Genomic DNA, 15,370 nt, shown 5'->3' with positions numbered 1-15,370 from the left:
CCTAACAGACAACAAATTTGACACAGAAATAACATAAATAAACTTTAAAAATAGATCCCCAGTTAGTTTAGATTTTGACGATGGGTGCGACCTACTCGGTCGGTGTATTAAATGCATTTACCTTGCGGGAAAACCATATAATTCTAGCTTTATTTAAATCACAAATAAAAATTCATTATACGTCACAATTCGATACCTCAGTCTACGTGCCATCCAATCGTAATCGCTTGCTGTGACAATCGATTTGGGTTAGTTACATCTCTATATACGTCAGTCACAATGTGTCAAATAACGCAAATAATAATGCATACAGTATAGACGCTAGAACTTGTATGTAATACCAAAGAGAATCGAGTGTATAGAGACGGATTGTCAAAGTAAATTATGTAGCCACTGTAAATTTACTGCCATCTTTCTACAGAACATAAAACGGTTAGAACGCCATTTGACTTTGATCCTTATCTTTTCACTGATATGTGTTAACTTATATATATTAATATTAACGCCATCTACACGACTATAGGCCAAAGGTATGGTGCAATCTTTTCGAGCGATGGCGCCATAACCTTCAGCCTCCTCTCGAGTAGATGGCGTTAATATTAATATTTAACAAGTTAACACATATCAGTGAAAGAATAATGATCAAAGTTAAATGGCGTTCTAACCGTTTTAATCGTCTGTCGAAAGATGGCAGTAAATGTACTGTAGCTACATAATTTACCATGACAGTAACCTCTCTATTTCAAATTCTCTTTAGTAATACTTATCCAACTAAGTAGATTTTAGCTATTATTTTTAGCTACGAGTATTGTTATGAGTTATTTGATATTTCCATTTAAGTAGCTAGTATGACCGGGCATTAAAATCTAAAATGACTGGAGTATGAGATCAGAACTAATCTCCGCGAAGTCTGTAACTAATCTACATGTAAATGGTTCAGATTTACCGTGGATTTATCAATGTAGTTAAAGATGAGTGTTTATTTTACTTGCAGTCAGTCGCAGGATGTCTTCCCGAGCTGTGCTCATGTGAGTTTCTCGAAATATATCGACGCTGGAAAGGAGAAATTGGATAAGCGACACGCAGCTAACTTTACAGGGGAGCCAAAAAACTGCAATACTTTCTAAAAAAAATCATTAAAATTCCTAATGATGACGAATTTCCTGAATGAGAAATTTTATATGGTTATAGTGATGTATTCTACATTATCCTATTATTATTTTACCTTCAAATGAGTTATTTTAGAATTTAGTGTCGCTTAAGCAAAATGGTCGTAAAAATAAATTTTGGTAAATTTATCTTACCAACATGTTTCACAAGAAATTATATAGTCAGGTAAAAAACTCCAAGCTAAATTTGTTGTCAAAATTGATCGAGTAAAAGCTATCTTATTGCAAAGTTTGCTTATTTTATAGTCAAGCAAAAAAGTATATATGTACGTAAAATTTGACAAAAAACAAATCAAGATAAATTATCTAATCACTTTTTGGAGCAATTTCAAACTCGATATGCGACACATTCAACCTATGATACATCTATATTCTATAAGTTTTATAGTTATCAACTACAAGGAAATGATTGTCATACCTACGCATATAAAAAAATATATTAGCTTTATTTCAAATAAGAAGTTATGTAACGAGTCTTAAGATAACAAGTGTACCATTTCTATTTGAGATCAAAATTGCTTATAAGGGACAACAATTACGAGGTACCAGTAAGAATGGGAAATTTATATTTGAAACCAAAATAGGAAAAAATATTATCTCGTGTTTCATACCTTAGATTAACATAATTTTATTTTATTTTATCTATTTATTTCCCTTACTTGGCATTTTCTGATATTATGAAAAATAACAACAAAAATAAAGTACCTACTTAAGTTAAAAAAAATACTAGGTAACTTCCAACAAATTTCAGGTAAAATGGAATAAACGACAAAATTTTTATATCTGAAATTAGGTAAATGATGATAAACGCCAATAGTTCACATTTGACAGTTAAGTAAATTTATCCATATGACATTAAAACCTATTATTCGGTCAGGTAAAAATAGTTAACCGACAGTGAAAGGTTAGTTGTCATAAAGCAAAATTATCCAATTTAAGGTTAAGCTGAACTGGCAAATATTTAAAAAACTCGAAGGTTCATCAAATCGAATAACTTTTCATCTAATCTCCATTTTTCGAAAATTTGTTGAAAACTAAGTCGTTTAGTAACTTAAATGTACCACAGTGATTCTTCAAATCACCGACTGAATAAGCGACACTAAAGTCGTCAGATGGGTACCCTAGTCCATTCGATGCAGAAAAATCTGGCGATTCCAACGATGTATATAACTCAATATCTCTGAAAATGTCGCTTATCCAATTTCTCCTTTCCAGCGTCGATATTTATTATTATATCGCGTGTTAGAATGGATTGTAAGAAATGTACCTAGCTACATAGTGACTACATATTTAGTTAGAGAACTTTAACTAGAATGAATTTATTGAATTTTTTGAATGAAACGTCGGTAAATAAATAAATAAATTCCCGATAGACCCGTCTATTAATGTGAGTTAATAGATGGTTAATAGAATGAATTTTATTGATTGAGTTACCAAAAGTAGTTGTAAAGTCGCCTTTTTTGCTCAAGTAAGTTATTTTTAACCAGCTTCTGCCCGCGCCTTCGTCTGCATATGATTGATCTGTCTGGATTGGACTGTGATTGTCTGGATGATGATTGATAAAAACTACCTACCTTATGTCATTTCACGGGTCTCAAACTATCTCCATACCAAATTTCATCTAAATCGGTTCAGCGGTTTTATCGTGAAAAGGTAAGAGACGGACAGAGTTAGGTACTTTCGCATTTATTGACCGAAGCGTTAGGGAAGGTCTCCGGTTTTAACTAGTTTTAACACGGGCAAAATGCTTTTGTATGTCCGGATGTTCTCCTCTACAGGTCGCAATTCTCAATCGAATCTCGTGAAATTTAGTAAAGGACTTAAGGGTCTATGGCGCTTGAGACCATTGTGAGTTCACTGTGATAACGACTCAACGAACTACGTCATTTTCACTTGTTTACATTATCTAAGCTTATCGCGAGATCTACACCACCACACACACAGAGCCACCAGTAAATAATTAGTTAGCAAGTAGGTATACAATGTTTAATTAGCGATTTCCGTCATAAAATGTACATCTGTGTAAATAGTGCATAATCTTAAATTTAGCCTGAATCCTGGGTCGACGACACTTATTTATATCTACATACGAAAGTATAAGTATTTTTGTTTTATACGGATACAATCAAAAATTGTGCTTATATTAATAGGCAGGAGGCCGGAGAGACGTGTACTATTTGCTATAATATGTATGACCCTTCTATGCTATTAGTGTTCTAGCGTTGACTCGCACGCTGGAGGTGGCGTGCCTGAAGACCTTTCCTCCAGGATTCCGGTTTGGAGCTGCGTCAGCCGCCTACCAGATAGAAGGAGGATGGAATGCCAGTGGTACCTAAGTATTATTTAACAAAACCGGCCAAGTGCGAGTAGACCTCGAAGGGTTCCGTACCATTACGCAAAAACGATAAAAAAATCACGTTTGTTCTATGGGAGCCCCACTTAAATATTTATTTTATTTTGTTTTTAGTATTTGTTGTTACAGCGTCAGCAGAAATTATACATCATCTGTGGAAATTTCAACAGTCTAGCTATCACGGTTCTTAAGATACAGACACCCCACCTGACAGCCACCTGGCCTGTGACAGACAGACAGACGGACAGCGGAGTCTTAGTACATAATAGGGTCCTGTTTTTGACCCTTTGGGTACGGAACCCTAAAAATGTCTTCTGTCTTCGCGTATTATTTATAAATATATCCACCTATTTTATTACATTTTCAAGCCTATTTAATTGATTTACCTGCCGTCTGTTCAGACGTGACTTCACGGCTATAGGTACATCAAATTAATTTAATGTACCTCTATCCATGTCTTAGCTAAGTAGTAAATTTAAAGCGTAACTAGGACCATTAAATGTATTTTTAATTACGTCATGGCAAAATGACGCACAGCTAGTTAGATTTTATATGTCTAGTAGCCCACCATACAATGAATAAGTAATATACAGGATGATTCATGAGACGTGAGCAGGACTAATCCTGCATACTCAGTAACTGATAATTGATCGATCACCGTCGTATTTACGTGAAACAACCACACTTTTTCCTATTTTTTGACTTTTTGGTGAGGGCAAATTTAATTCTCTACAATCTTGGTCACCCTACAAAACCTAGTTAATAAACATAAAACCTCTAACTGTAATGACAGCATTTTGATTACGAAGAAAATAAACTGTCAAACTTGAGTGAGATACGAGTTTTCAAAAGTAATCAGACCGTGATGACAGTGATGACATTCAATTTAACACAGAATATCGGTAGTCTGAAAAACGTAATTCAAGACCAAAAAAAGTGAGACAATGTTGCCATTGCAATAATTTGTTTCTAAAATTGTACATTCCTTTTGATAAATAATCACGCTAAGATAATTTATTCATTAGTGATTTTACTCCTACTATTTAAAAAAGTACTTTTATTTATTTATTTGTACATAAATACAAGACGCTCTAGTAAAAAAGTGGCAACATTTCTTACTTTTTTTGGTCTTGAATTACGTTTTGCAGTTATAGTATTCTAATTTTAGGGTGACCATGCATGTCGTAAATAAATTAACAACTTTTTTTTTTCAACACGACTAGAAAATTAACGTTAACCTCACTAATACTGATACGAAACAGTTGCTTATATTTTACGAAATGCGCAGTGTTAGTCCTGCTCACGTCTCCTGAATCACCCTGTATAATATGTAAGCTGTAAAAGGACAATGAGTAATTTTGGTCCATATCCTCAATACTTATGAAACCTATGCCAAATGATAGCTTCAATGCTATCATTTATTTCATACTATGACAGTTAAGTCGAAGTCGCGGGCCAACATGGTCTTTTTTATATAAATAGAACCCAGTACGGCAACGGTTTCATCATAGTATGTTTTATTATAATAGAAAGAAAACGACACGTTCAGACTCCATACTAAAGTGCCCATGGTCCTTTGAAAATCTTTCTACTTATATTCATGCCCGCGGGGGTTAGATCGGCTACGTCAGCCATCTTTGGGCGCACGAGCGCCGAACTAACCAGGAGTCGAAGTGGTCGCCATGGCCGAAATCAGGTGGAAGGATCGATCCTTCCAGCCGATATCATCATCATCATCAACCTCATGACCGTTTCGTCTGTTTGCTAGACAAAGGAGAAAGCGTCTGGGACCGCATCGTGCACACCCGACCGGACTTCATCGCGGACCGCAGCACCGGCGACGAGGCCTGCGACTCCTACCACCTTTGGGAGGAAGACCTCAAGATCCTTGAGGAGTTGGGGGTGGACTTCTACAGGTAAACCAAAGGAGAAAGCGTCTGGGACCGCATCGTGCACACCCGACCGGACTTCATCGCGGACCGCAGCACCGGGGGGGACGAGGCCTGCGACTCCTACCACCTTTGGGAGGAAGACCTCAAGATCCTCGAGGAGTTGGGGGTGGACTTCTACAGGTAACCGAGACAGACAGACAGAAAGCTTACGGGTGGATCAAGTATTTTTTGATAGGTAATAGGTAAGATTAGGTTACATTTGTGCTGATCTATCTAAAAATCCATGGGTTAAATTTTACACGGTTAAATTTTAGCTACTTTTTCGCAATTAAAACTATGAAACTTATTTATTAATATTGTAGACCCAGCCCGGAGCCCAGGGGGGATCCACTGGATTATATGTTAGATTTGTGATCCTTCTGAAATCCGGTGGTTGTTGAAAACGAGTTCGGTAAAATGAAAATTTGGCTAGTTATTGAAAAATCTCACAATAATTTTCTGGAGTATGAAAAATTTATCAGTGGACTACAACTCCATACACCTTTGGGAAGAGAATCTTAGGCCGATTGATGGATTAGGGATAGGTATAATGTATTGTACCTACCTATCTATCTACAATATGTACATCTATAAATATATGCACATACAACCAAGTAAAAATACTAAAAAGGTTCCATGAAATTAAAAAAAAGAAATATATATTTATTACGATTTTATTTTTCATGCCCATAAATAGATCGCGCAAGTACCTACAGTCGCCATCATATATATATCAGAGCGGTCAAGACGCTCACAAATATCTGAACACGCCTCCATTGTCAGGGCGTTAGAGTGCGTGTTAAGATATTGTGAACACCTTGGCCGCTCCGATATGGCGACTGTACCATGTTAAAATAGTAAAAAAAAAAAATCCACAGGTTCTCCATAAGCTGGCCCCGTCTCCTTCCGAGCGGCTTCACTAACCGCATCAGCGAAGACGGTTGCCGCTACTACAGTGATCTGATCGACGGTCTACTTGCCCGGGGGATCGCCCCTGTAGTCACCCTGTATCATTGGGACTTGCCACAGAACCTACAGGACCTTGGTACGTTATGTTTAATAAAACTGTTCTTAGGTTTTTACTAGACCCTGAGGGCTTTAGGTACGAAGATGGCTGCCGCTATACTACAGCGATCTGATCGACGGCCTACTTGCCCGGGGCATCGCCCCTGTAGTGACGCTCTACCATTGGGACTTGTCACAGAACCTACAGGCCCTTGGTACGTTATTTTTAATCAAACTGTTCTTAGGTTTTTGCTAGACCCTGAGGGCTTTAGGTACGAAGATGGCTACGGCTACTACAGCGTCTAAATCGACGGTCGACTTGCCCGGGTCATCGCCCCTGTAGTGACGCTCTACCATTGGGACTTGCCACAGAACCTACAGGACCTTGGTACGATCTTGTTGGTAACAAATGTGATGGCCTACTCCTTACTTCCGGCATCGCCACGCAGTATCTTGCTGAGATCCTTTATATACCCTCTTCGGAAAGAAATCGTTTCCACAGCGAACTAATCGACGGCCTACTTGTCCGGGGCATCGCCCCTGTAGTAACCCCTTACTATTGGGACCAGCTGGTCCCTTCTGTCCTCTCTGGTCTAGACCAGAGGGGACAGAACCTTCAGGATCTTGGTACGTTATTTTTAATAAAACTGATAGCTAATATTGCTCGCCATGGTTTCTTAGGTTTCCTAGGCGGCAGCAACCTTAGTATGGAGCGAGACACAGTGATCTGAGTGATCGCCGGACCTTATGTTACCACCACCTATGGTTGTCGCCGCCGCCAGTCGCGCAATGTCTCTGCCGGGCCGTTAAAGTGCCACTAGTATATTTAAAGGGGCCCACAGATTACTTCGCCGGACGATTTCAGCCTGTCAGTTAAACGCAAAATTCGACAGCTCCGAACAACCGACAGGCCGATATCGTCCGGCGAACTGGTAATCTGTGGGTCCCTTAATTTTGAAATCTGACGGAACTCCTTCATCTCCTAGGAGGCTGGACGAATCCCCTCGTGGTGGAGTGGTTCGCCGACTACGCTCGTGTGGTGTTCGCTCTGTTCGCCGACCGCGTCCACACCTGGATCACCATCAACGAGCCTTGCTTCGTCTGCGACGGCGCCTACAGGGACATGATCGCTCCAGGGCTGAAGGTGAAGCTCTTCTTAGACACATATATCACATGGACGAACCCCCTCGTGGTGCGGTGGTTCGCGGACTACGCTCGCGTGGTTTTCGCTCTGTTCGCCGGGCGCGTGCGCACCTGGATCACCGTCAACGAGCCCTGCTTCGTCTGCGACGGCGCCTACAGGGACATGATCGCTCCAGGGCTGAAGGTGAAACTCTTCTTAGACACATATATCTCTTGGACGAACCCCCTCGTGGTGCGGTGGTTCGCGGACTACGCTCGTGTGGTGTTCGCTCTGTTCGCCGGCCGCGTCAACACCTGGATCACCATCAACGAGCCCTGCTTCGTCTGCGACGGCGCCTACAGGGACATGATCTCTCCAGGGTTGAAGGTGAAGCTCTTCTTAGATACATGGCACACCAAGAATAAGCGGGCATCTCGGTCGTTTCTAGGAAGAACCACAGAATATTTCTGTACCTACTACCGTACAGAAAATAAACTTCCTACAATACTGAAGTTTGACAGCGATTCAGGGACGAACCATGCTGTCCCTTTCTAATGTACGGCACTATCCCTTTCGGCTAATTAGGGTTGTCAAAATCAAGTAATTATCTGATCAGTGGTCATGCACGCAAAGGGACGTTAAATAGCTTTATTATTATTAACCTCATGTTACCTAAGGAAGAGCGGAGGCTCCCAACACAAGCTATTTTTGCTTACAGGGAGGCTCCATCCCTTAGCTTATATTTATCGTGTAACTTACAAAAATAAAGAATTTTGTATTTGTATTTGTATTTGTAATAGAAGCGCTGGTGGCCTAGCGGTAAAAGCGTCCGACTTTCGCTCCGGTTCGGTTTGAGGACCAATGAGTTTTTCGGAACTTATGTACGAAATATCATTTGATATTTACTCGTACTAGTCGCTTTTCGGTGAAGGAAGACATCGTGAGGAAACCGGACTAATCCCTAACAAGGTCTAGTTTGCCCTCTGGGTTGGAAGGTCAGATCAGATGGCAGTCGCTTTCGTAAAATACAGTGCCTACGCCAATTCTCGGGATTAGTTGCCAGGCGGGCCCCAGGCTCCCACTCCCATGAGCCGTGGCAAAACCCAGGACAGCGCGAGGAAGAAGAAGAATAAAGTCCGGGGAAATACCGCGGGTGACAGTTCACTCACCCAGGACAGCGCGAGGAAGAAGAAGAAGAAGGTCCGGGGAAATACCGCGGGTGACAGTTCACTCCAGAGTTTAGCTTTTAGTTATTGAACCTTCTTGTTTCCAGGACCACGAGATAGGGGCGTTGTTGTGCACGAAGTACGTCCTGCTCGCGCACGCTGCGGCGTACAGGATATACGACGAGGAATATAAACATAAATATGGCGGTGAGTTGCAACGAGCGGTGCATTCAGATATTATTACTAGGTAAATATCTGGAAGGCCGAGGTGTGCTCGGAAACAGATAAAAAATCAAAATGCGCGTTTTCCCAGAGATAAAACCTAGCTAGATCGATTTATCGCCTCCGAAAACCCCCATATACTTAGCAAACATCGAAATCGTTAGAACCGTTTCCGAGATCCCCGAAATATATATATAAATACCTATAAATTTATTAATAAACAAGAATTGCTCGTTTAGACTTTTAAAGGCATTGGATAGATATTATTACTATACAGAAGCCATATCTACATTATACATTTATCTTATCTCCGAAACTACTGGGTCTACAATTTTGAAAAAATACATAAAATAGTTCTTTACCTATAGATGACAGGAAAACCTATTAAAATATGCAGTCAAGCGTGAGTCGGGCTTAATTACTTAGTTATTGATCATTCACGTTCAATTGTATGGCGGCGGCTAGGTCTGTGTGACTTTAAAGTAGGTACCTCTATGTTTTATTTGGCAGGCGAAGTGTCTATCACCAATCAGGAGTTTTGGTTGGAGCCGAAAACTGAAGCTGACTTGGAGTTGATGCTATTGGCCAGAGAATATGCTGTAAGTCTTACCTATAGGACACATAACATACAATCACGTACTTACATTACGGATACAATACAATCACATACAATCACGGACAATAACATACTAATACAAGGTAGTAGAAATAACGCATGTTAGATTAAGTATTAGATATAGTCAATATTCAGACACAATTGTAATATTGTTAATGAATAAATAAATAATAATAATAAAATCACTCATAATCTCAATCGTTTTCTATGGAATGACTGCGTGATCACCGATCAGCCGTCATAGAAAATGACATGTTGTACGCCTCGGCCCGGGCCCGACCCGGTCTAGCGCGTGAGTCATCCCGTGAAATCCTGCTAAGAAAATCACCGAGCAATTGTTTTACCAACGCCCCCATCAGCCAACATGAGGAAACAACTTATAATTAGCTTTGCCCCTCTTGCGGATAAAATACAACTTTCTCAACAGTTAGTCAGTTATATAAGAATAAATAGAGCCTTTACGAACTGGTGTGGTAAAAAGATTGCCTAATATGTTCTCATCACTTTCTAATTTAAATATTTTCTCGTTAACTTCAGTTCGGCCGCTACACTTACCCCATTTACTCGGCGGAGGGGGGCTGGCCGCCCGCGCTGGAGGCCTACATGGCGCTGAAGAGTGAGAAGGAGGGCTACCCTCGCTCCAGGCTGCCTCCTCTTACTCCTGAGGAGATCCAGCTGATAAAAGGTAATACTTAAGTTAAGTAAAGTACTGAAAATTCCTGGACTGGCCACTTAGAAAAAAACCGGGCAAGTGTGAGTCGGACTCGCGCACGAAGGGTTCCGTACCATAATCCAAAAAAAAAAAACAAAAAAAAGCAAAAAGAACGGTCACCCATCCAAGTACTGACCCCTCCCGACGTTGCTTAACTTTGGTCAAAAATCACGTTTGTTGTATGGGAGCCCCATTTAAAACTTTATTTTATTCTGTTTTTAGTATTTGTTGTTATAGCGGCAACAGAAATACATCATCTGTGAAAATTTCAACTGTCTAGCTATCACGGTTCGTGAGATACAGCCTGGTGACAGACGGACGGACGGACGGACGTCATCGTTTTGAGGATGATGTAACATAGCGCCAGCTAGTGGTTTTGGTGGAACTTCGTTGTTTCTGTTATTTCTGTTAGTGCTAATTTCTTTTTAGAAATATTGAACATGATTTAATTTAATTATATATATAGTTTAATTACAAATAGAAATATTTGTATTTCACCTTTTTTTCTTGATATTGTGTCGTTGAGTAAGTAAACCTATATGTTTTAAAAGGTAGCACAATATGACTGGCAACGTGAGTTCGTGTTGTAAAGAGCACTAAATTTGAAATGGAAGAAAAATAGAATGAGAAGAAAAGACGGCATGGATTAGTGTTAGAACATAATATTGGTTGTTACAAAAATTAAAATATATTAATATAAAACTCAGCGTGGAAATCCATTGTCGCTGTATGTGTATATAGTTCCGGAGATACATATTTTGGTTACTGGGTAAGTAATTCTCGCAATGTTGTGTTTTCACGGCAAACCGGCTAAATCCAAACTCGGTAAAGACTAAGTTATTTATTCTTTCCAGGGTTTAATATGTCGTGGCAAATGTTGCTTTCCTTTGCCATGTTGCTGAAGAAAGAGGTGCGTGCCCTTGAGCGTAGCAAGCTGAGGTAAGAGACGGGTCTTCTCAAGATCGGGACGCCTTCATGGTCATTTGTCACGAGTTCCGACCCAAATGCTATTCTTGACCGCTGCAGACTTTTCTGTAAGTGTTACGATTCGGTTCAGTGTTCGGGTGTCTGTCAGCAGTTGTGCACAAAGCTAAATCTCATGATATTTGTGATATTTTTTAGATCGTCTGTCTCGTTCGTCTGGCGGAATGCAGAGGAGTTAACTTGGAGGAATTAACGTCGTCTGTGGCAGCAGGTATGTGTTGGCCCTTAGGTAGCCCATAGTAAGCTCATAGTTTACTTGAAGTTCATGTTTTGTTTTGTCATAGATCGGTAACCTTTTGCTTTTGTCACATTTATAATGAATAACTTTAATATCATAACCAAGGTTTACTGTGATCTAATGGACTGTGTTACTTGCCAATTAGATGCTCAGGGCCCAGTTTTATAAAGTTACAAGTTACAGGTTACAAGAGTACAGGCTACAGGCACCTGTAATGCACTGTGAACGGCTACAGGTGTTTTATAAATACACATAAATAATTACAGTTGTAAAGAACCACGGTCAATCTCGATTACATGTGAAATCTACAGGTGTGAAGGACATCACTATTTTTAAAAAAACGTGTGTCATAGATACTCGGTTCTCTACTAAATTATGTGTTTTTGTTTGCTGTAAAATATTAATTACTGGAAAAATGGCCAGAAATGAAGGAAAAATCGAGTGGTTGAGAGCGGCGTTCCATGCCAAGGATATACTTTTTGGGCCGTTTTCAGATTCAGATTAAGTTAGATTTAATTAAATATTTACGTAATAAGTAAATAACATGTAAATAAGTAGGTACTCTTTCACATTCTTACATTAAAATGTATCGTTTCGGTAGCGGCTCAAAGATAAATACGGTGTGTATCGAAAATTATGAATAGTACACTTTACCATAATGTGAATGCACTATACTTATATAAAGAGACGAATGCTAATAAATCAACGACAAATATCGGCAATAATCCCTTTCCATTTCCTAGTAGATAAAATAAAACGAATCGTCAATAAAATCAATATCAAATATATTGTCACTTTATTTCCTATTTACTATATAGTAACAGCACCAGTCATGGGACATTTAAGAGGGAATTTGGAGTATTTGTGATATTTCCCTGATACATGTGAATGTTCTACCGCTTAGCGTATTGAAAGATGAAAGTCCTACCCGTCTTTCATGTTTCAGGCGTGTTGTATCAAAGATACTGCAATGAGTTTCCACATACTTAACAAATTAAAACTATGCTATTTTTCTCCAGTCATGGACACCAAAGCTCCAGTAATGGGCCCCCCAGTAATGGACACTGCTCTATCAGTATAAAATATTGAAATAGGTCATCAGATCTGGTCCATGTTATCATAATATTGCATTATCATCCGATTTGCATATTTAATTACGAATACAAAATTTCAACTCAATCGGAAAACGGGAAAGTGGCTCAAACTCGGCTACCAAGATTTGACCCACACTAAAAAACGATATTAATTTATCCGAAGTCCGAGCATACCTCCTGGTTGACATATTTCGTAACTACATTTTACTTCTGTATTGTTTAAACATGAAATGATGGCATGGCAAGCATCATTATGTAAATTGCCCATTATAGGAGGTATGCAGTTTTACAGCTCCTATAATGGGATTGGGCCAAATACCACTATTTTTTTACATCTGTGGAGTCACAACATAGTGTGATGATTCTTTACTAAATGAGGCTAAATTAGAGTAATTATCTTAATATAACGTCGCTTGATGATTTGTAGTGTCGTTTAAGTCAGTTTTAATACCCTGTGTAAAATAGTTTTAATAAGTAATTTAAAAATGATGGAACTTGTATGATTTTTCTTGATGGCAACACTGATTTATGGCTGATCGATGAAGCTGAAATGCTGTAGAGATTTGAAAATATTTCCGAAGATTATTGTTAACGTTAGTTGGAGTAACAATTAGTGATTGTAAAGAAATAATTGTAATGTCCTAACAATGCTATAATAAAAGTGTTTGAAGTTATGTAAAACAGAGTTTGAATTATGAAAACTCAGCAGTGGGAATGATCTACGCGCAAAAGAGGTACGTTTCCGTACGTTTATTTATGAAGAATTTTGATTTCAAATTTCAGCTGAAGTGTACAATATTACGTTGTTTTCCCTGTTTTTACTTAAATTTACATTTTTTTTGCTGATGAATTCATTCATAATCCAACTGGATTATTTCGATTTTGTAAGCGTTTTCATGAGAATATCACACCTACCGTTCGGTTTTGTGTATGGACCAATTTAGTAATAAGTGTGTGGACCATTTCACATACTAAAGCTGGCTTCTTCTGAGAGCATTGAACATTATTGAATGCGAATGATTGAAGTGTGTGACTTACTATATTTATATTTCATTTAATTGGAATTTGCAAGTTGAGGCTATCCTTAAAATAATTGTTTAAATTACATTATTAAAGTAAAAAGGGAAAACAAAAATTGAAATTTACCTTATATTAAGAGCAATTGGTTATTAGACCATATTTTATTATACATTTTTATCCGAATCGTACTGATGACACTGAATTGATCTACGTTCTTTTAAGTTGGGTCCCAAATGAAATGTAATTTGTTCGAAGTTGGTTCTTGAATTAGATTTCTAATTCAAGTCTATGTGTAAGTATGTAATCTGGGTTGTTTTAAATTGACTTGAATAAAGTCTAAGTCGGCCTTATTGTTCATAAGTTAACTTCAATTAAGTAACTCCTGTTATCGACATCGATACAAGTCTTATTGTAAGTAGAGTCTACCATTTCTAAGTCGACTCTATTATTTATAAACTGAGTCTAAGTTGTCTCTAAGTTCGTTCAATTCAATTCTAAGTTATTGTAAGTCGAGTCTATCATTTCTAAGCCGATTCTTTTAGTTATAAATTGACTCCAAGTTAGTTTAAAATAATTCTAAGTTAGTATAAGTCGACTATATCACTTCTAAGTCGACTCTATTAATGAGACATTGAGTCTAAGTTAGTTTAAATAAACTCTTAGTTAGAGTAAGTCGACTCTATCACTTCTAAGTCGACTCTATTAATTAGGAATTGAGTATAAGTAGACTCTAGGTTAGTTTGAATCAACTCTAAGTAAGAGTAAGTCGACTCTATCACTTCTAAGTCGACTCTATTAATTAAAAATTGAGTCTAAGTAGACTCTAAGTTAGTTTGAATCAACTCCAAGTAAGATTAAGTCGACTCTATCACTTCTAAGTCGACTCTATTAATTAGAAATTGAGTCTAAGTAGACTCTAGATTAGTTTGAATCAACTCTAAGTGAGGGTAAGTCGACTCTGTAATTTCTAAGTTGACTCTATTAATTAAAAATAAAGTCTAAGTTGACTCTAAGTTAGTTTGGACAGCTCCATGATATATAAAGTTGAGTCTATGACTTCTAAGTCAACTCCATTAATTATAAATTGAGTCTTAAGTTGACTCTACGATAGTTTAAATTAACTCAGTTAGAGAAAGTCAATTCTATCACTTCTAAGTTGACTCTATAATTTCTAAGTGAATGCTATTATTTCTAATTTATCTCTAAATGAGTTTAAATCGATTCTTAACTAATTTTATGGTCTCTAAGTTGACTCTATATTTTCTAAGTCAACGTTATTATTTCTAAGTCAACTGTAAATGAGTATAAGTTAACATTTAACTGGTTATATGGTATCTAAGTTGCATTTATAATTTCTAAGTCAGTTCTAAGTAAGTCTAAATTGACTCCACGTTTGCCTAAATTGACATTTCACTGACCTAAACCTACCATATCACAGTTATGTCGACTCTATCAGTTCTAAGTCAACTTTAAACTAGTATAATTTGACTATAAGTTGGTTTAAACAATCTTCAAGTTGTAATATGTTGACTCTTTTATTTATATATCTCTAAATTAGAGAGAGAGAGAATCTAAGTCCATTTAAATGAGTCTAAGTCAACTCAAAGTTGCACTAAAATTACTTTAAGTTAATCTAAGTTGACGCTAAATCAGTCTAAGTCGACTTTAATAACGTCTTAACAAACTCTTAAGTGTGTCTAAGTCGAGTCTAAGTTTTTTATGTTGACCTTAAATTAT

The 15,370-nt window shown here is 37.9% G+C and overlaps 1 protein-coding gene and 1 long non-coding RNA gene across 2 annotated transcripts in view; both read left to right on the top strand.

The window, feature by feature from the left end:
• Positions 1-1,005: 1,005 nt before the first annotated feature.
• LOC134674154 (myrosinase 1-like) overlaps positions 1,006-15,370 on the top strand; it is a 39,177-nt gene continuing 24,812 nt past the window's right edge. Inside the window, exons 1-9 of the mRNA XM_063532209.1 lie at positions 1,006-1,028; positions 3,382-3,497; positions 5,291-5,438; positions 6,332-6,502; positions 6,564-6,673; positions 7,445-7,968; positions 8,855-8,954; positions 9,480-9,568; positions 10,123-10,270. Coding sequence (XP_063388279.1) covers positions 1,006-1,028; positions 3,382-3,497; positions 5,291-5,438; positions 6,332-6,502; positions 6,564-6,673; positions 7,445-7,968; positions 8,855-8,954; positions 9,480-9,568; positions 10,123-10,270 — 1,429 coding nt within the window. The remainder of the gene's footprint in view (positions 1,029-3,381; positions 3,498-5,290; positions 5,439-6,331; positions 6,503-6,563; positions 6,674-7,444; positions 7,969-8,854; positions 8,955-9,479; positions 9,569-10,122; positions 10,271-15,370) is intronic.
• On the top strand, positions 10,910-11,667 carry LOC134673921 (uncharacterized). Its single transcript, XR_010099523.1, has 3 exons — positions 10,910-11,066; positions 11,152-11,331; positions 11,420-11,667. It is a non-coding gene; the product is annotated as an uncharacterized LOC134673921 (long non-coding RNA).

Source organism: Cydia fagiglandana, chromosome 19, assembly GCF_963556715.1.
Source record: "Cydia fagiglandana chromosome 19, ilCydFagi1.1, whole genome shotgun sequence".
NCBI lineage: Eukaryota > Metazoa > Arthropoda > Insecta > Lepidoptera > Tortricidae > Cydia > Cydia fagiglandana.
Note: the sequence above shows the minus strand (reverse complement) of the source record. Positions and strands in the feature narration are given on the sequence as shown.